Genomic DNA, 22,021 nt, shown 5'->3' on the forward strand with positions numbered 1-22,021 from the left:
CTTGTGGGAGGTGTCTCTGCCCAGGGCAGGGGTTGGGGCTGGGTGATCTGTAAGGTCCATTCCAACCCCTAAATCCTATGATTCTATGATCCTGCCAGCTCCCAAATGTAGATAGCAAGGCTCTACCTCATCTATGGGAATAAAAAACGCTTGTTTTTATCATCTGAAACCAAATGAAACCCACTATCAGACAGCTATCTTCATCGCAGCATCACTTTGACTTAGTGACTTAATTAACCTCTGAGCACGTCTGCAGAAATCTCACACATTTTTGTGGCTCTAGCAGGTACAGCATAGCTGCTACATAGTTTACCTCTAGCACGAGGTTATAGAGGCGTTCCATGGAAGGCACTGAATAAAGACAGGAAGAAATTTTCTCCAGGGAAATTGCTTAGGAATCTGAAACATTGCTTGCCTTGAACAAAGATGAAAACAAAGCCTGTCCTTTTTTACCCTTCACCAGCTTTGTTGCTCTTCTTTGGACATGCTCCAGCAAAATTTATTAGGAACAATTTCTGAAAGGATTATCAGACACTGGAACAGGCTGCTCAGGGAAGTGGTTGAGTCACCATCCCTGGAGGTATTTAAAAACATGTAGATGTGGCACTTGGGGACATTGTTTAGTGGTGGCCTTGGCAGCACTGAGTTAGCAGTTGACTTGATGATCTTAAAGATCTTTTCCAACCTAAAGGACTCTGTGAGCCCAAGGCAGCTTGTCTAGAGGAGCAGCTAAGCCAGCCAGTGGCTCATGCACCAAGGAAGCACGGCCACGGCTGTGCTGACCCTGGGGTGGCTGACTCAGGGGGAGCACATGGAAGTGCTTGAGAACAGGTCTCCCAAGTAGAAGCTTGGAAAGGTCTCTAAAACCCATCTGCTCTTACAGCTGGTGATGTGAGATGGATCATCACTTGCTGGACATCAAAGTGTGTGGCCACACAGGGAGATGGAACTCAACACTGTTTGCTTTATCTAGTCAAAGCTGTGGTGAAAGGTCTGAGAGTCCTCCCTGAATGCTCCTCAGGGATTGCATCCAGGCCACTATCAGCTTGTGTCCAGTTAGTGAGGAAGGCTGAGTCATTCCCCAACACACTCAGTGTTCAATAAATATGGTTGGAGAAACAAGACCATGGTTTGTGCCTCACCTTGCAGCAGGAGCTGAACCTGTGGCTTTCCCATTCACTGACTGGTTTGGTCCTTCCAGTGAGGAAACTTCACCCTTCACAGAGGCGTTCCCGACAGCCTGGGTCACGTCACAGCCACTGCTGGGCTGAGCAGCTCAGCATGAAGGAACTCTGTGGCCAATATTAGACCTTCAACTGGCACAAATCTATTGTCCCCAGAAACTGTTTCTGTTAGAGCGACATTTCAGGGCTAAATATAAGAACTGCCTATTTAGCACTTGAAACCAAATATTTCCTGGGACATGAGTTCATTTCTGCACTGGTTTCAGAGGTTCTGAGGGCTCTGGTGAACCTAGTTTGTGACTTAAACTGTTTTGTATTAAAAGCAAAGTGCTGTTCTTTGCTTGGGTTTATTTACTTGATAGATAATCAATACATTTAAAACAAAACCTGACAACTAGCACACCCTTGGGGTGAGAGCATGCTGAAGGGGCTTGGTGTGGTGCGAAGGTCCCAGTCCTCCAAACTGGGAGGTGTGTTGTAAGCAAACCATTTCTAGAACCTCCTGCAGTTGCTCTGAGTACCTTGCAGCCAGGCAGGAAGGGACCTGGGAGTGTGGAGAGACAGGAGCTGAGCAGGAGCCAGCAGTGTGCTCAGGGGGGCAAGAAGGCCAATGGCATCCTGGGCTGGAGCAGGAACAGTGTGGTCAGCAGGACCAGGAGGTGATTCTGCCCCTGCACTCGGTGCTGGTGAGGCCACACCTTGAATCCTGTGCTCAGCTCTGGGCCCTCAGCTCAGGAGGGACATTGAGGGGCTGGAGCAGGTCCAGAGCAGAGCAACGAGGCTGGGGAAGGGACTGGAGCACAAGTGGCATGAGGAGAGGCTGAGGGAGCTGGGGGGGTTCAGCCTGGAGAAGAGGAGGCGCAGGGGAGACCTTCTCACCCTCTGCAACTCCCTGACAGGAGGTTGGAGTCAGGTGGGGGTTGGTCTCTGCTCCCAGGCAACCAGCAGCAGGACAAGAGGGCACAGACTCAAGCTCTGCCAGGGGAGGGTTAGGTTGGAGATTAGGAAGAGATTTTTTCCAGAGAGAGTGCTCAGGCATTGGAATGTGCTGCCCAGGGAGGTGGTGGATTCCCCATCCCTGGAGGTTTTCAAGCTGAGACTGGATGTGGCACTTAGTGCCATGGGCTAGTGACCACCGTAGGGTTGGACTTGATGATCTTGGAGGTCTTTTCCAGCCTGGTTGAGTCTATGATTTATTAATGTTTATTTTTAGATGAACATGGGATATTTTAATCATTTGTAAAACTATATCAGTCCTTTGAAGATAAAAGGTCTCTTGATGCCTAACACACTGATGAAAATCAGATGACAAGTAGCAGGTTTTGTCTATGAGGGAAGATTTTTAGCTGCTTTGGTTTGTGTTTTAGCCCTGGTTGTTGTTCTTATTGACCTAGACATTCTCTTTTAGTAAAGTTCAGCATGAAGAGCCAGGAGGATTGATGATGTTTAAATGCAGCAAAGCTTAAAATCTCATATCATCTAGGTAGCAGCACTACAGACACTCTTTGCTTGTGCTAAGACGTTTGACTACAACAGGTCTATTATGCTTTACACAGAGCAGGACTTGGGCCCTGGGGAATGGGTTTGTGAATCTCCTACAAATTACTGTCTTTAGTGTCTTAATTGATTCCATCTGTAGTTTCACAGCCTTTCCTTTTTTCTCTTCCTCTTTCCTTTGTAGTCAGAGCTACCTTCAAACTGCAAGCGACGTGTCTGGGGGTCACAACCTGGATCCCTCTGCCAACTACAATTCCCCAAAGTTTCGCTCAAGGAATCAGAGCTATATGAGAGCAGTGAGCACGCTCAGTCAGGCCAGCTGTGTTAGTCAGGTGGGAAACTCTTCTTATCACTTTTCTTAGAGCTTACCTGCAGATGTGACAGTTGTGAACAGTGGATGGGTTCAGTTCTTTGGGGTTTTTTTGCAATTAATGTCGAACTGAGGATGTGTATTGTCAAAGTGATTCAGGTCTAAGGAATGTAACTCAGCATTTCAGGGATGCTGCTGAGTGCTAGAGGAAAAGAGGCACTGCCACACTGATTATTTTCCATTTGTTTCTCATCTGACATATAGATACTGGTGTTTTCGTTTTACTTTTGTTGTTGGAATGTGCAGCCCAACCTCACTGCCAGTCACTCCAGGCCAGGGTGAGATGCTATCCCAGCTCTGTTATCAGATGTGCTGTCCCAGATAAGCATCTCATGCTATAGCTCACTCTGTGTGGCTATAGCAGAGTGTTTTGTCCTCCCTGAACACACTCAGGCAATGTGCTGAATGCTGGAAGTGCTGGTGCAAATTGTCATCTTCACTGGGAGTCCTTTCAGTCTGTGTTAGTGTTAAGAAGATCCAGGCTGAGCACGAGGAGCACAGTCCTGTAGGACTCATCCTCTGAAAATGCCTGCTGTGATTTCAGCAAACGTGGGTTGCAAGATTAAGATACAGATTGAAAACAAGCTCCAGAGGGGCAGTGATTCATCTCTGAGCCCAATCCCTCACTCTTCTTGGGTGAAGGGGTAAGACCCATCATCTGTTCAGCGTGGGGACACTCCTGAAAAGACATGTTTTCCCTTCCTGATGGGTTTATGTCGGTTAGTTAGCACCAACTGCTGTTAAATTGGGATCTGAATCAGCCCTTAAGTGCAACAGCCGTATGAAGGATGTGCTGGTTCTGCTTAGCAGAGGACTTTCCATAAAATCCCCCGTGTTTCCAATGTTCCTTGGTCCTGACATTTGTTGCCTCAGAACAGGTGGGTCCTGCCCTCCCCTCACACGTGTTGTTTGCTTCCCTTTGGCCATTCAGTGAGGCACCCAAGGGTACTCATGCACAATGGTGATGTTTAAACAGAAACCTTTTTAAAGCAGGTTTGTGTTCAGTTTGTGCTGTGTGGCTAGTCAAGCCTGGATCCAACTCATCTCACTCGAGGCTTTTAACTCATGCAGCAGCTAAAGCTTCCTCCGTAGTTAATGGAGTGAGAGAGTTTCTTCCAGGACAGTGCACATCCCCAGTGGGCCGAGAGCCCTCCAGGAACACTTGTCGGCCCCCACCAGAGAGCTGGGAGGGCCTGGTCACCTGACTAATGCCCTTCAGTCCAGTTTTTGTGGGGTAATCTTAAGTATAACCTTGCATGGCACAAGTTGGAATCAGAAATGATCCGTCACTTCCCAAACCCTTCTTGGTGTTTCATAACTCCCTTGTGAATCCTGTGCCCACCATTCTCATGCCTTGGTTTGGATTGTGCTGGTTTGGTTCTTCTCTATTTTTATGACACTCTGGTTCTGAGGAAGTTTCCCTAGGGTTAGATGCTGCCCTCAAAGCAAGTGCTATGAGCTGTCACCTGATGGTGCTGTCACACAGAGCTGCTCTGACATCTCCTGCCCCTCTGACCATGTCTGTGCATGGAGAGCTTCACTCAGCTGTTCACAATGACTAATTGGTTTCAGCAGTGGTTAAAATTCTCCACTCCAATGTGCTTTGCCTGAGGGAGATCCATAACAGATTTTGTCTGCAGGTAGATTGCTCAACTGGCCAAACATGCTGAACCTGCTGGACACAGTCCCTTCCTTTCTCAGGGTCACTGACTGATGCAGCTTTGTCAGCCACATGACATGACACTTCTTCCTTCAGTTCAGCTGTTTCCAGACTAACAGCAAATGCATTCAATATACTACACTGTCCATTTAATAGACCACACAAAGCAAATGTATTAAAACATCAAGTTCTGAACCTTTGCTCTTTCTATGGCACCATCACCTACATAAGAGCAGTTTGGATAATTTGTGGCATGTTTTATGCGTTTTTGCTGTGAGATCCTTCCTTTTTCACTCCTGACCAAGGGTAGAGGCGAGAAAGATCCTTCTATGGTTTATATTTTTAATTTCAGTTTTAAAACCTTTATTTTTCTACTATATTTCAGTGACCTCAGTTTGAAAGAAGTGGTTAAACGTGACAGTATTTATGGGCTAAATTACCATAAATTTCCTGATCAATGATATTGAGAAATGGTTCAGAATCAGATTTTTTTAAGCTTTTCCAGATTGAATTAATCTACTTAACCTTATTAAAAGCGAATTTTGTGAAGGGTAATGTAATTCCTTGCAGAAGAGTTTTAGTAGCCAAAATGCCTGACATGAAATTAAAACATCAGTTATTCATTACCATCAGAACTTCTGTATGAAATTTCCATTTACTTACCCCAAATCACATGGAACATGTGCACTGACTCTGTTTCCATAATGGATAAAGCACCAGGAGCACTTTTGTCTGGGTAGGGAAACTAATGCCAACCGGACGTGCCATTTAGTGGCTCTATAAATTTAACTTACAAAGTTATTAGTTCTGATTCTGATTTCTAGCACTCTTGGTTTTTTGCCATTTGTCTGTCTAGTGTTCACCTCCTCTCTGATTTTGGATAAACACCATAGTGAATTATTCAGACACATTTCCAGGCAGTTAGGGCTGATTCAGCCAGGCTGGTAAAGATGCTGTTGGTAGAATTTAGGCACATCTTTAAATCAGTTCCCTACCAAGAGGTTCCTAAGCCTGGGCCACCTGCCTGAGCTCTGCTGGTCCCGAGAACTGCCGAGCAGTGTTTCATCGTGCCCAGCCTGCAAGGCAGGCCCAGCGGGCAGGCGCTGAGGGTGCTGCTGGGGTCCCCCAGGAGCAGGGGGTGCAGGCACGGCTGAGGTTCCTTAGAGGACTTAATGCTGCTGAAGAAAAGGTTTTCCATGGTAGTTGAATGGCTAACCCAGTCAGCCAGGGAGTGAGTGTTGTTGGGGGAACCTTCCCAGCTAGAGGTGGCCCAAACATTGCTTTCTCGTCTGACCACTCGAGTTCAGACTATGGTTGTTCTTTCACATGCATCACTGGACACAACTCGAGATGCAGTATTTCTCCATCCTTTCAGAAGCATCACTTCCTCTGAGCTTCAAGGCTCAGAAACATCCTTGAGCTCCTTTATAGTGAGAGGAGGATAGCCATTTAGCCACACAGGCTAAACGTCCCCTGGAGTCACACCTCTGCCAAGTGAGGAACCCAGGCACCCCAGCCTCATCTTCTGAGGCTAATAGAGCTGGTTTCATTCTTCTCTCTGGGCAGATTTCTATCAGTGCAGAGTAGTGTTGGTCACCATTAAATCATTTATTTACAATCCTCTGGCTATGCCAAAAGATATTAAGTGTAAAGTGAATGTTTGGCATGTGTGATGTACTTGCTATATACATAGAAACAGCTGATGTAAGTGATTAAAATATGTGAATGTGATCAGAAGGGATTACTACATCTTAACTATCTGCTAAAACAGTTCTCCATCAATGTACAGGTGTCCATTTGAGATGTTGAGGCCGTGATGATCACAAAAAAGCGAGTCAAAAATCAAATGCATTGTTGTTGTTTATTCAGATGAGTGAAGCAGAGGTTAATGGGCAGTTTGAATCGGTGTGTGAATCAGTGTTTAGTGAAGTTGAAGCTCAGGCAATGGATGCCCTTGACCTCCCTGGATGTTTCCGAACAAGAAGCCACAGTTACTTGCGTGCCATTCAGGCAGGCTATTCCCAGGATGATGAATGTATTCCTGCGCTGACATCTTCCAACATCACCTCAACTATCAGGTCAACCACAGGTAAGCAGCTCTATACTGACCCTTCCACTCCTCTGCATGTAAAAACGTGTCACCTTGTTGTGTGAAAGGAGGTTTTGACACTGCAGGCTCTTTCAAAAAAAAAGTTTAATACGGTGCCATTCTGGCTGCATCTTGGGATAAGCTCCTTCTGGGAAGAATCCTGCATGCATAATAGAAGGGACCTGGGCTCCTGTCCTCTGTGTCCCATACATGCAGTTATCGAATGCAAACATCAAAATGCAAGTGCAGAGATACTGTTAGACATTTACGTGGTTTGTCTATCAAGTCATTGAGCCTCTAAATGAGATTAGTTGCTGTAATTTTAACTGAGGTCCTTAAAGAGCCACCAGAAATAGAGAAGCAAGGCTGCAAATATTTGGTCTAAACACTTGCAGCAATTAACTCACAAGGGAATTAATTACTTTTAAGGAAAGTGTAACCTGTGTACCAATGGACTGAGCTGTGATCATGGGGAGCTTCACACCTTTGACATCCCTCAGAAGTCACCATTGGCATCCCTCGTGACAACACTCCCTGCTTGGATGTTTAACATTCTCCTGGCAGCTTTCTTTCTTAGCTGTTAGCAAAGATTTAGGATAGCTAAATAATAAAGATAGCTTTATTTCTTCTGGGATATTAGCATGTCCTGGTAGAGAAAGGATTGCACAGAGAGCAGCTAAATACTTAGCATGAAACCTACAGGAAATATATGTTCTTTAACTGATCCAGATTCACTTTCATGTCTCCAAACATGCAACTGTCAGTTCCTAGTGATGCTGTTGTCCTTGCCACATGTTATTAAATGGCACTGCAGGCTGAAGAAGGTAAAGTTGAGCTCAAAATGTATCATGCAAAAATGCTCCTTAAATTATTGGCTTGACACATGTGTTGTGTAACAGAGCAGTGGGAGCAGAGAGAGGAAGTGAGCTCTGGTTGAATAACACACATTTGCATTCCAGAAGGAGCATAAAATGTTATTTCATCTTAAGCATAGTATTTTAATTGCTATATATAGCCTTGTGTAGAAGCAGAAATTGTCTCTTACAGTGGCCCCTCTAGGGATGTTTCTGTCCTTTGATTAATAGAGATGCTATCAGGGTATAAAAGGAGGTTTTATTACCACCCCAGAGACTAATTTTCATCTTTGTCATCTGGCACTGTGATCATCCCGAAGACACCTTCCATAGCAAAAGGCACAAATAGATCTCTATTTTCTTGCCTGACTCAGGGTGCTGAGTTGGACCTCTCTCAGAATTACTCTGGTTACCAAGTGCATCGGTTTTAACCTAAGCTGTCTTGAGTTTATGTGCTAGAGAAGCCCCAGTTGTCTCTGAAAGGCATTTATTTTGCTTTGCTCCAGAGTGACCAAGCTGAATAACGGAATATGTTTGGGGAGATACAAGGTGAGATAGTAAATATATTTGCGTCACGGTGTTTTTATACTCATGGAAAGTGTTTTGCATTGATTAGCTGGTTAAATACTCTGGTTTTGAAGCTTTAACCTTCAGTTCACATGTGGCTTCTCCATCAGAGCTGATTTATCAGGTAGATCTTCTTGCCCACACGTAATTCTTCTGCTCTGCTGAGGTGAGGTGATATTGATGTTCTGGGCATAAAAAGGTTATTTGAGGCATTTTCCTGATCCAAAACTGGATCCACAGACTATGGACTGTGTAGAGTTCTGAGTGTGGGTCTGTGTTCCGTAGACCATCTCTGTACCACTGAGCAAGTCTGTCTTCAGTTTTTGTATCAGGTAAATATCCAAATCAGAAATAATGATCTGATTTGCAAGAACAGAAAGGATTACATGACTCACTTTTAATTGGAAATTTCAGATGCTGAATAAGTTCTTATTTTTAAAGCCCTGGGGGTAACTCTTCCCTGTGTCTCTCTGCAGCTCCTGTCACTTTGCAGGGAGATGCTTCATTTCCTATCATCACTGTGACTCAAAAGAAATCTCTTACTGCTCCATCTCTGCAAATTGTAACAGAAGCAGCTGCCTAAAATGAGCAAATGGTGTTGGCAGATATTTGACACTTATCTGTGCTTCATTCAAATAAACTTCAGGAAGGTCCAAGTTTCACATCTGCCTTTAGTTCCCATTCAGCCTTTTGAGGTTGTAGGGAAAACTTTAGTTTTTTGCTTCTGATGTAACGAACACTTCTTGGCAAAGAAACTTCAGCAATTTCTTAGAAAATTAGCAGGCATTGCAATTTAATTATCAGTTGCAGTTTTAGTGATATAGGTCGTGGCTGTCTTTTGTCCTGGTTGTGCAGCAATTAAGTCATAACACAGTCTTAGGTAAGAATGCAGACCTAAAGTAAGAGAACCAATGTTTTTTGCTTCTGATGTAACGAACACTTCTTGGCAAAGAAACTTCAGCAATTTCTTAGAAAATTAGCAGGCATTGCAATTTAATTATCAGTTGCAGTTTTAGTGATATAGGTCGTGGCTGTCTTTTGTCCTGGTTGTGCAGCAATTAAGTCATAACACAGTCTTAGGTAAGAATGCAGACCTAAAGTAAGAGAACCAATGTTTGATCTATGAATTCAATTACAAAAGCACAGAATAGATATTTACACCGTGCAGGTCCTTGGAACATTCCTAGGTGCACCAGCAGCTTGCAGAGAGCAGGAGGGTCACAGCTCTGATGAGCATCGTGTGGGGTATTATTAGTGGGCACTGCTAACAGGGTTTTCTAAGAAATGGAGAAAGAACTGCCAGTATTTAGCTCTTAAATGTGTACAGCTCTACAGAAGAAGCTCAGTGCTTCATTGCAGTGGTTCAGTTGGGGCTGACACTGTTCAACATCTTTGTCGGCAACATGAACAGTGGGACCACAGGCTACTTCAGCAGGTTCTCTGAGCACACCAAGTGTGTCACAGTCACAGCTGGAGGGAAGGGATGGGACATCCAGAGGGACCTGGACAGGCTGGAGAGGTGGAACAATGCAAACCTCATGAGGTTCAACAAAGCAAAGTGCAAGGTGCTACATCTGGGCCATGGCAACCCCAGGCACAGCTCCAGGTTGGGTGGGGAAGGAATTGAGAGCAGCAATGAGGAGAGAGACTTGGGGGTGATGGTGGGTGAGAAACTCCCCATGAGCTGCAGTGTGAGCTCAGCCCAGAAACCAATGGAATCCTGGGCTGAGCCACAGCAGTGTGGGCAGCAGGGCAAGGGAGGGGATTCTGCCCCTCTGCTCTGCTCTGGGAGACACACCTGGAATCCTGCACACAGCTCTGGTGTCCTCAGCATCAGAAGGACATGGAACTGTGGGAGCAAGTGCAGAGGAGGCCACAAAGTTGCTCAGAGCACTGGAGCATCTCCCTGTGAGCACAGGCTGAGGGAGTTGGGGCTGTTCAGCCTGGAGAAGAGAAGGTTGTGTGGAGACCTCAGAGCACCTTCAGGAGCTGAAGGGGCTCCAGGGAAGCTGCAGAGGGATCTGTGTTAGGAGCTGCAGGGACAGGCCAAGGGACAATGGGTTCAAGCTGAAGGAGGGAAATTTAGGTTAGATCTTAGGCAGAAGTTTTCCCTGTGAGGGTGTTGAGACACTGGCCCAGGTTGCCCAGGGAGGCTGTGGCTGCCCCAACCCTGGTGGTGTTTAAGGGCAGGTTGGATGAGCCTTGAGCAACCTGATCTAGTGAGGAGGCATGCCTGCCCAGGGCAGGGGCTGGGGCTGGATGAGCTCTAAACTCCATTCCAACCCCTAAAACTCTACGAGTCTATGATTGCTAATGTCTGTGGTACTAAGGAACACATACCTTTTCTTGGATCCATGTAGTTTAATCACTGTGGAACCAGTCTTCTTCCCCTCTGATGGACACTGACAAGGCACAGAAAACTCCCTGTTGCCCCAGGCGTTGCTTCATGTGGCAGTGGCAGAGCAGAGGAGTCAGCCAGCAGTGCTGGCACACGGTAAGCCAGACCTGCACTCCGTGTGACCCTGCTGAGACTCATGTTTCCTTGTGGTTAGAGCATTTCTAGCCATCCAGTTTCATTTTGTGAGGAGATAATGAACCCAGTAAAAACCACTTGATGTTAAAAGCCCTGAATGACAGCATATGCTTTCTGTCTCTGAACTGTACCAGGTCGCAGCTGTCAGATGCACAGCTGAGAAAACACAGCTCCAGCTGCTGCTGCCTCCCACCTCGTCCCTCCATCACAGACAACATATAATTTCCTGAATGGGAAGTCACAGAGTGCAGTAGTCATCATCCTAAGTGCTGCTGCCTCATAGCTCTGCTGCTCCTGCAAGCAATGCTTTGCTTTTCAGGAAGAGTTCCTCACTCTCCCAGGTGGGAGACCTTGGGTCCCTATTGCCTGAGCATATCTGCAGGGATCTTCACCACACTGTCAGCTTGGCAGCCTGCCCTGGTAACCCCTGGGGAGCATGGCAGAGTGCTGTGGGAAGGTGTGCAATCCTCCCGAGGTGTTGGAGCTCTGTCATCACCAGCTCAGCCTGCAGTGAGCCCTGCCTGGATAGTCCTGCAATAGGCTAGAAGCAAACATAACCAGCCAGGGTGTCTGGAAGATAGTAACCACTGTCTCCCTTGTTTCCCCTTTGCCTGTGAAGGTCAGCTTCTTTCTGTTACAAGTTCTATATGTATCATAGAACCATCAAGGTTGGAGGAGACCTCTAAGATCATCCAGTCCAACCATTAACCTGTCACTGCTGGAACCCCCAAACCCTAATCAAGATCCTGCAGTGCCACATCAGACACCTCTGAAACACCTCCAGGGATGGTGACTGCACCACCTCCCTGGGCAATATCCCAGTGCCTGAACACCACAACAGTATTGTATATTTAACCCCCTAAACATATTGAAGTTCTGCTGCTGTACTGACACTGCTCTTCAGTAGCAACTCTCCATGGTGACAGTGGCCCAGGCATGAAGGTGAACAAATTGTTTGGTTCAAGACATTCAACATAGGATGGCCAAGGGCCCATCACAGCTCTTCCCAAGCCTGGGATTCCCTGAGAAGGAGTAAGGCTGTACTGATCAGGGCTGCCTGGCCTCTTCAGGTTGATGAGGCATGAAAACAGTTGGAGCAGTAGCCAGGAGCTTTTCACAATTTCCATTCTCCTTGGTACAGATTCTCTACAGAGTCAAAGATAAAAAATGAAGTCACTGCCTTCCAACTATGGTTAGTTTAAAAAACGTGTAATGAGTGTTTCCCCCTTGCTCCTGCTGTTCTGTGCTTGACATAATTCCTCCGTAACCTATTGGATTTGCCAGACAGCTGGGTCTTTCTTTATTAAAAAGGACACCCATGCTCCTTCCTCTGACAGAATTTGGCTTCAAAGCTCTTCTGTTCAGAGTTTTCTCAGCTTCATTTTCTGTATGATATTCTATGGGGGAAAAAAGGAAAAGAATGCAAGGAAGGTGATTCACTGCTCAGTGTTTGAAGCTTTCCTGGCATGGGAGAAGCTAACTGACAGACATAAATCTCAGTCCAGCAATTTAGCCTGAGGTTGCCAAAGGCTTTTGCCCTCTGGTGGTTCTGTGCAGCTGGGAAATACTGCAGGGTGTGGGAGCCTGGAAGCACCAGTTCTTGTGCTTCCTTGTAGTGATAAAGACGGCAGGACCCTAGATACTGGGTCATGTCAAGAGGATGGATCAGATTCTTCTCACTTGTGGAAAACAATAAAACAAGAGGGAACAGCAGAAAGTGATGCCCAGGAAGTTCCACCTGAACACAAGGAAGGCAGTCACTGAGCAGGTTGCCCAGAGAGGTCGTGGATTGTCCCTCACTGGAGGTGTTCAGGAACCCTCTGGACACAGCCCTGAGCCATGAGCTCTGGGCTGGCCCTGCTGGAGTAGGGAGGTGGGACCAGCGACCCACTGTGGTCCCTTGCAGCCTGACTGACCCTGTGATTCTTGACCCCTCTCCTGTCAGTGCTTCTCCTTCTGTGTTCCTCCATGAATGAAAATAACCTCTAAGTAGAGTCTTCTCAGAAGCTCTGCATATGTCCAGTCCTGGTTTTTTTGAAGGCATCTCTGTCAGGAGCCATAAGGATGATGTGTGCACTGGAACCATAGTGCTGGCTGTGTTTGATATACAAGGCCTCGTTTGATCCATTTCTGTGTCAGGAATTTCCTTCCGATTCAGATATGCCCATAAATACACTGGACTTGAAAGATTTTTTTCTAGGGGATCAGAGGAAATAAGGATACTAAAATTGGTGACATTCCTAAGGCATAACCAGACAGAATTAGCCTTTGGCAAGATCAGGCAATATCAGGGATATTGCTACTCATTAATACTACTCAAGAACAGCTAGAGGACATTCAGGGTTAGAAGATACTGAGTTTGAAGTGAGTAAAGTCTCACTTGGCTTTCTGAGACTGAGAACAAAATATCAAGGACATATCAATGACTTATGATTTTTATATACATTTCTTTACCTTTTGGAATATCCATGCTCAGGCACTGGAACAGATTGCCCAGAGAAGTGGTGGAGTCACCATTCCTGGAAGTGTTTAAAAGTCATCTGGCACAGGAGGATCTGGTTTAGGGTTTAGGGGTTCCAGCAGTGACAAGTTAATGGTTGGACTTGATGATCTAAGAGGTCGGCATAGGGGAGATGCTCCAATCCTCTTAGCAACTTCATGACCTCCTCTGCACTTGCTCCCACAGTTCCATGTCCTTCTGATGCTGAGGACACCAGAGCTGTGTGCAGTATTCCAGGTGGGTCTCCCAGAGCAGAGCAGAGGGGCAGAATCCCCTCCCTTGCCCTGCTGCCCACACTGCTGTGGCTCAGCCCAGGATTCCATTGGTTTCTGGGCTGAGCTCACACTGCAGCTCATGGGGAGTTTCTCACCCACCATCACCCCCAAGTCTTTCTCCTCATTGCTGCTCTTAAATTCAGTTTAAAATTCATTCCTGTATGTTCCATAAAATCACAAGCTCCACACAGTTACTGTAAGAAAGAGAACAGAAAACATGCAAACAAAATCAATGCCAAGCCCACGTAGTGTGTCGGTTTCGGGGTTTGGGAGGCTGATGGAAATTGATTTTATTTGAAAGAGAAGGTTATGTGGGAGCTCAATAAGAAAATCTACTGAAAAACATCTTTGAATTCTTAAATTCATTTCAATGTGGAAAAAGCAGCTCAGTAAAAGACTCTCAGTTTTTGGAACTCTCTTTTCTCTTCGTCCTACTGTTTTGGTGATATGACAAACAGTGGCTGCCCCAACCCTGGCAGTGTTCACAGCCAGGTTGGATAAAGCCTTGAACAACCTGCTCTGGTGAGAGGTGTCCCTGCCCAGGGCAGGGAGTGGAACTAGATGATCTATAAAATCCATTTCAACCCCTTAACAATGAATCTATGAATCTATTCCTGGAAAGCTGAACATTCATCCCGAAAATGAAATATAGTTCACATTTTTCCTTCCTGCAACAGAAAACCTGAGATGTTTTTTTAATGCAGCTTTGGTGTTTCCAAGGCACAGAGGAGCTGCTCTGAAGAGCAGTACAGCTGTCAGCACTTCGCTGTGCCATCTACAGGATGCTGCTTGGGCTATAATTTCTTGCTAATTAACTGGTCTAAAATAGAAGCCTTTGTAACCAGTCCATCAGCAATCGTGAGGCTTGTGCCGCACACATCTCTTTGAAACTTGGCAAAGGCCTGTGGTTTCTGAGCTCGGTGTCTTGTTTGATTTGCATTTCTGTTTTGAGACTAACATTAATTACACTGTCAAAACAGATTTCATCGTTTATGTAACATGGAGATGCCTAAGTTTCCTCAGTATGGAGGTAATATCTTGTGCACTGAATGACTTGATTGCAGCAATTCCTTCTCATGGAATCGCAGAATGCTTTGAGTTGGAAGGGACCTTAAAGATCATCTAGTTCCAAACCCCTGCCACGTGCAGGGACACCTCCCACTAGCCTGGGTGGAAGGTGTTCTCTCCTCTCTCATTATAACCTTTCCAGTCCTTCAATCATTTCATAGATTCATACACTCATCAAGGTTGGAGGAGACCTCTAAGATCATCAAGTCCAACCATTAACCTGCTGCTGCTCAAACCCCTAAACCCTAAGCCATATCCTCCAGTTGCTGCCTTCCAGTTTCTTGCCCCAAAATCTTTCTTTCTCATAACCTCCTGTAGCACCACATTGGACTTAACTAAAGAATCAGAGAATCACAGACAGGTTTGGGTTGGAAGGGACCTTAAAAATCATTGCACCAAGCCCCATCCAACCTGGCCTTGAGCACCTCCAGGGTGTACTCTGTGAGACTGTAGTGTGTACTTAGGCTCCAACAGGCACTGGAGGGGCAGCTCTGAGCTCTTCTCTCTGGGCCCAGGGACAGGAGCCAGGGAATGGGCTGGAGTTGTGTCAGGGCAGGGTTAGGCTGGAGATTAGCAACTGGTTCTTCTTTCCCCAGAGGTGTTTGGGCCCTGAACAGCTCCCAGGGCAGTGTCACAGCCCCAAGGCTGACAGAGCTCCAGAGGTGTTTGGCCAATGCTCTCAGCACAGGGTGTGAGTGTCAGGGATGTCTGTGCAGGGCAGGGGTTGGGCTGGGTGAGCCTCAAGGTCCCTTCCAACTCTGTTCTGTGATTCTGTGAATTGGTCTGATTCTACTGACTTCAGTATCAGCATCTTCAGTGAGATTAACAGTGTGGTCTAGCCCAGTGCCTAAAACACTGTAATGAATTAAAAAACTATAGAAATATGAAGGGTTTGCTTTTCATAGCTCTCTGGAGCTACAAAGGGACCTTGGGCCAAGCTAGTACTGGCTGCTATGCAGTAGCTTCAGCAGAAGGGTTAAAGGAGCAGGAAATTAGGATTCAGACATTAGTGCAGGCAAATTGCACTCAGGTTTGCTTCTCCAGGCAGCTCACAGGGGATGTGGAGCAGGAGAGATGAAGCCCCCACCTCTCCAATGAGCACAGGCAGCAGAAGACAGGAGAGGTCATGTCCCTGTGCCTTTCAGTGCTGTCACAGGGACAGAGCTCATGGCTGCAGTTTGTCTCACTCCTTTAGACATTTCATAGAACCACAGAACCAGGAAGGGTGGAAAAGACATACAAGTCAAGCCTTTGGCTGAACACCACCATGTCAACTAAATCAGAGCACCAAATGCAAGGTCTGGTCATTCCTTGAATGCTTCCAGGGATGACAGCTTTCAAAATTAAATGTCCTGGTGTGAGCTGGTTATCTTTGATTCTCTTTACAGTTGGCAGAGAAAAGCATAGGATGATTCATTTCCTGGTAACATAAGTATCTAGGATGGGTGAGAATTGGCCCCAGAACTGCTTATTTTTCTCACAGTGATTCTAAAGGAGATCAGGCAACTAACTTAGACCTGGATGACTGTTTTTTTCACTGACTAATGCGAGGGGAGATGGATTCCCATGTATAGTTCTCAAAAACTCCTCAAGGCATGATGTAATTCACTCTGACTGTTTCTAAAAGACCCCACTAAAAGTATTGGCACGGGACCAATGCAGCATTTGCATGGCAAGATGAGACCACCAATATCTGACTTTAGGCTGTAACAAATCTCCACGTTTACCTCATCATAAGATGTGTAAAATGACCAAACAAGAAGAAAAGGTTAAGTAGTTATAGGCGCCCTAAACCCCAGACAATGATTTGGGTTGTGTAGTGTGAATAAAGTGCAGCCCATCATATAAACTGTGCTGATACAGCTCCTCTAGGGATAAGCATATTAAATATCACCTACAAATATCACTGTGAGTAGATCTCTGTTCCTGCTTCACCTGCAATGGAAGAAACAGGGTCTGGTCACAGATAGCCAAGCTCGAGACTCTACTGAGAAACTCTCTGGTCCCTTTGCTTCATCAGGGAGGGCTGAGGGAAGCAAGGGAAGAAGCAGGAAGACAGGCTAATAATTAAAGCATCTCTGGTTGTGTTTGAGGAGATTTATTCAAAACTCAATTAAAACAATTGCCTTAATTAAACCCAAAATTATCTCCTGGATTTCAAGCACAGTGTGACACTGGTGAATTTTAATGACTACTTCTGCAAGGTTTGAACATCCTTACAGTCAAAAGGAACAACCATTCTCAATACCTTACAAAGGGGAAACTCACCAAGATGGAAAGCCCTCAGGAATGAGAGGAACTTTTGTTCCCAGAGCAGCAAGCAAAGGTGTGGAGCAGCCAAGAAAAGGCCTGGAGAATCCTGGGCTGTGCCTGACACGTTTCCTTCTCCTGCCCTGCACTTCCAGACAGTCAGTGCTCCAACTGAAGTGCCAAGAGGGTGTGTTTGAGAAGCACCCTGAAGGATTTGGGTTTGCTCTCAGTTAATGTTGCCTAGGGGTAGGTGAGGGAGCAAAACTGTCCTTTTTTTTCTGTGCAGAGACTGAGCACATCACTGAAAAGAGAAAATAGACCCCAATCACCAGTGCAGGTCTTTGAGGTGGCCGCTGATTGCACCCGTGGAAAAAAACTTGGATCCAAACACAGCGATCTAGTGAGGAGATGTCCCTGCCCAGGGCAGAGGGTTGGGACTGGATGATCTGTAAGGTCCACACCTCCTCACTAGATCAGGTTCCTCTAGGCTTCATCCAGCCTGGCCTTGAACACCACCCTCGCAGGGAAAAACTTTTTTCTCACATCCAACCTAGACTTTCCTTCCTTCAGTTTGAACCCATTACCCCTGAGCCTGTCCTCACAGGGAGATGCTCCAGTGCTCTCAGCAACTTTGTGGCCTCCTCTGCACTTGCCCCAACAGTTCCATGTCCTTCTGATGTTGAGGACACCAGAACTGTGTGCAGTATTCCAGGTGGGTCTCACCAGAGCAGATCAGAGGGGAAGAATCACCTCTTTTGACTTGCTAAAAGTCATAATGACTCCTCCTAAAGCAGTCATTATCCTCCTTCTGAATGAACCTGCTTACAAAGCAGCCGATCCAGTTGACTCCTGCCTTGTTTCATAAGGCACAACAAAGCTTTCCTTTAATTGATGATACTTTAATGCAAATCCATCATCCAGTTAACTTTGTGATCTCAGCCTAAATGATGTTATTCTAAGTGCCTATTGATTTGTAAAAGCCCCTCAGGTGATTCCCTCTTGCAAATGGACCAACAGAGGTGATTGATTGCAAGGCTGCCTTTGAGAGGTGCTCTGAATGTCACCTAGGGCCAGTGCTGCTTCATCATAGACCTCAGTCTCCTTCTGCCTTGGGTCTGTGAATGCCCATGGCTAACAGGAGTTGTATCTCATTGATTTCACTCATTTTATTTCTAGTGCAAACTGTGTTGGCACTGAAATGTGGGCAGAGTAACCGACTTAGTTCTCGGCTGTAGCAACAGTAACCTTGAACAAGTTTAGGTGAATACAGTGCACATTAAGAGGGATGTTCTGCTTCCAGCTACACCAGGCAAGTCTTTAAAAGTCAGGTTACTTATGAATTATCACTGAATCACAGAACAATCAGAGCTGGAAGGGAATCCTTGGGGCTCACCCAGCCCAACCCCTGCCCTGCACAGACATCCCTGACACTCACACCCTGTGCTGAGAGCATTGGCCAAACACCTCTGGAGCTCTGTCAGCCTTGGGGCTGTGACACTGCCCTGGGAGCTGTTCAGGGCCCAAACACCTCTGGGGAAAGAAGAACCAGTTGCTAATCTCCAGCCTACTGAGTGTGCAGAACGATAGACCCAGAAATGGGCAAGACACAAAGTGGCACTTAGGAGGTTTTATGTGCTTGCTTTGAACTAATGACTACTAAGGCAAATAACATTTGCAGAGGAGTGAATGATGCACAGCTGACTGGAGCTCCTGTCCATCAGCATAAGAAGGGGACAATAAAGAAAAAGAAAATTCATTTTCTGTTAGGAAAAGGAGATGTTTCTTCCCATGGATAATGAGTGGTGTCTACCACTGCCATAGCCAAGCACTGGACATGATAGAAAAAGTGTTCCTGTTGATAACAGAAATATTCACAAAGGTAATAATGAATGGAAACAATTTGAAACTGGGATAAAATTTCATCCTTCACACCTTAAGGCAATGCATATTTATTAGACACCTAAACCCAAGCATGAACAGTAAATTATGGACTACTGGGTTGCTTTCTCCTTTAACAATCACCTAATCTATTATGGCTCTTACATCAGCAACACATCCCCAACTTATCTGAGACAAGTCTTGGTCACATTTTTTTGTCTAAGTTATCCCATTTACTTCACTAGAAACACTTGAGTGCTTAAAGCAAGTAGAATTTGGTGGCAAGATGAGCCTCCCCATCCTCTAACCTGGTTCTGGGAGTCTCCAATCAGCCCCTGGTTTCTGTCTCTGTTGCTCCAGATATGAACTCATTAACTGCCTGGAGATGGGTTATTTTAGTCCCTGCTTAATAGTTGATGCCTGTGAATGTAGCTTAGGAATTGCCCCAACCCTGGCAGTGTTCACAGCCAGGTTGGATGAGCCTTGAGCAACCTGCTCTGGTGGGAGGTGTCCCTGCCCAGGGCAAGGGGTTGGGTCTGGATCATCTCTAAGCTCCTTTCCAACCTCTAAAATTCCATGATATTCTGTGATATTCTGTGAATTAATGGGATTTCTTCCTACCACCTTTCACTGTAAATATGTAGCCAGTTTCTCACAAACCTCCAGGCTTTCTCCTGGTTTCTTCTGCTTGTTGAACATCTGTGGGGCTTTTAACTCCTGTGTAGTGTTCAGGATCTAACAGTTCCCGGGATGCTCCAGTAACTCTGATACTTGGTGGCTCCAGAACAACTCACTCCACTGAAAGAATAAGAAATTCCTAGGATAAAATATTGGTTTTAGCTTTGCCACAAGGAGAAATTTTTCTTTTTCAGAAATTTAAATGAAGATTAAGTTAGCTGTGAAGTGTTGCAGCAGAAGTTTAGTGTCTCTGTTCATTACAGAGAGAAGAGATCTCCTGCCCAAACAGTAGGGATAGATTTGCTTGTGATGTTTATTACCACATTTACCGCATGCTCCATTATTCACTGCTACTCTTTTGCATGAAGACAGATGGTAAAAAACAGCAGAGCAGTTAGAACAGTGATAACCTGTCTTATGTTACAGGTAAAATTGGCTTCGTGTGCTCCATATCACTCCCCCTCTTTCGCCCCATCTCTCTTTCTTTCACCCATTATCCCTCTTTCAGATGTTTCTTGGGACTTTGATCACTTGCATCTACATTTGCAAGATGTAGGGGAACGTGGGGGAGCAGCATTATGGCAACTCTCTTAGTGGAAACATTCCCTAGAGCCACTGCTTGAGCTCATTAGACACTGCTGTAATTTCCAAGCTTTATAGCCTTTCCCTTCTTCCATGAACTTTCTGTATCCCCCAAAGTATCTGGAAAATCCTGACTATTTCTTTCTTCTGGTAACAAATCTGACAGGAGAAAAGATTGGTGATAGGACCAAAATTACTCTTCTGAAAGGCACAGAGGCTCAGAATCTGAAGAGCATGTTCTACATGTTTCACTCTGTTACAGCAGTTTAGCTCAGAGCAAGATTCTCTTCGAATCTGTACCAGAATTGCATCAGGAGTAACTCAAAATGTGCTCTGAATGAAGGTTTTCACTCCCTCGCTCTGCCTTGCTCTCTTTTATCTATGATCACCCTTTCCCACGATGGTTATAGAGGATGAAGACTGAAGAGTGGGTTTCTCCAGGCTTTTCACACAGGCTAACCTGGTGGCACAGGCTCAGCTCTCCCAGGTGCCAACAGACTCCTACACGGGTCTCTTCATTGCAGAAAGCTTTAGCACAGCCTGACATCAAAAAGCACAACTGGAGAGGCTTCACTGCTCATGTTTGTGCAGTGGGAAGAGGAACTCTTGTAGAAACCTTGTTGGACTCAAGTAACCCCAATTCCAAGACTACCTGAGTCAGTGTTGCAATGTCAGTGCATTTAGGAACACCAGAAAAAGGCACATTTTCCCTTAAATTGTTCATTATCCAGCTCTCTGCATCTGTACATTGTATTATTTCAGCATTATAGTATTTAATCATAGAATCTTTGTGTTGAGGGCACCAGAATTGTGTGCAGTATTCCAGGTGGGTCTCACCAGAGGAGAGGGGAAGAATCACCTCCCTTGACCTGCTGCCCACACTCCTTTGGATGCAGCCCAGGATTATCTGTATCACAGAGCCATGGAATCATAGAATGGCCTGGGAAAATTTAGCCATCTTCTGCATCTCCCTGTAGTTATGCAAGAAGGAAGCTGGACTCGGTTTCCCCAGAGAGGAGCACAGGAGGACATAGCTCAGTGCATTTTTGTATCCATTTCATGGCTTATGATTACATGTGCTGTGGGGAAAATGCTCTTCCATAGCAGGGATGTTCTTATTAGCACCAAAAAAGTACAGTGGGCTTAGTTAGGAAATTCATTTGTGTGATATTAATGACTCAGTATTAATCTCCATGCAATTTGGTACACAAGCAGCATTGGCACCTGAAGAGCTTTTGGCACAAGAGCAGGGGATGAGGAGGATGTTCTACTGAACCTTATGCTGCAAGACAGGATATATGTCAAACCAGCCTCAGAACTGCTCTGCTCAGCAAAGCCTTCGTAGCCTTGCATGTCTTACAAGTGTTTTACATGCCTTGAATTTCCTTTTTCAACTGTGCTGTGGATATGGTAAAGACTATTTTACATACTAAAATATATATTTTTAGTGGATTAAATATTAAAGTATTTATTGAAAATATCTTTTAAATATATGCTTCTTGCTGAAGTAGTTAACTTTGCCTAATTCCAGCTGGTCCATCTGGAAGTGTTTGGAGTAGTCAAAGTGTGACATACCATAAAGTAGAAGCTGCTGAATTATATATTTGTCCAGTATAGGGATGCTACTTTCTTAACACGTTGTATCCATACAGAGCCCACAGCTCAGGTGACAAGAAGAGGGAGAAAAAATTACTCCTTTGTTTCTCTTATGAGCTTTATCCTGTGCGGGGACACCTTGGGACCCCCCAGTGTGTACCTGCCATCACAGGTCTTCACACGCGGCCTCACTAACTCTTTCATCTTCACTGCTCTGTCTGGGCCTCACATTTCCAACCCATTTCATTTCCACCCTTTCCTTCCTGGCTGGAACGAGATATTTCTGTGGACACTCTGAGGGACACTTTGAGGTTCACGACAAGTGCTGTGCATTACACCATTAAGTAGTAGAATCTGAAGGTGATTTCTGTTGTGACGTTCCCATCAGATTAATCCTGATTTCTCTTCTTTCTTTTTTTTTTTCCTTTTGTAAACTCTTT

The 22,021-nt window shown here is 45.5% G+C and overlaps 1 protein-coding gene across 1 annotated transcript in view; it reads left to right on the forward strand.

Annotated features, from left to right (window-relative positions):
* Positions 1-22,021, forward strand: part of DLGAP2 (discs, large (Drosophila) homolog-associated protein 2) — a 60,147-nt gene that overhangs the window by 37,770 nt on the left and 356 nt on the right. Inside the window, exons 4-6 of the mRNA XM_009078474.1 lie at positions 2,866-3,013; positions 6,581-6,800; positions 8,296-8,325. Of these exons, the coding sequence (XP_009076722.1) occupies positions 2,866-3,013; positions 6,581-6,800; positions 8,296-8,325 (398 nt within the window). The remainder of the gene's footprint in view (positions 1-2,865; positions 3,014-6,580; positions 6,801-8,295; positions 8,326-22,021) is intronic.

The sequence above is a fragment of the Acanthisitta chloris genome, unplaced genomic scaffold (genome assembly GCF_000695815.1).
Source record: "Acanthisitta chloris isolate BGI_N310 unplaced genomic scaffold, ASM69581v1 scaffold14467, whole genome shotgun sequence".
Taxonomy (NCBI): Eukaryota; Metazoa; Chordata; class Aves; order Passeriformes; family Acanthisittidae; genus Acanthisitta; species Acanthisitta chloris.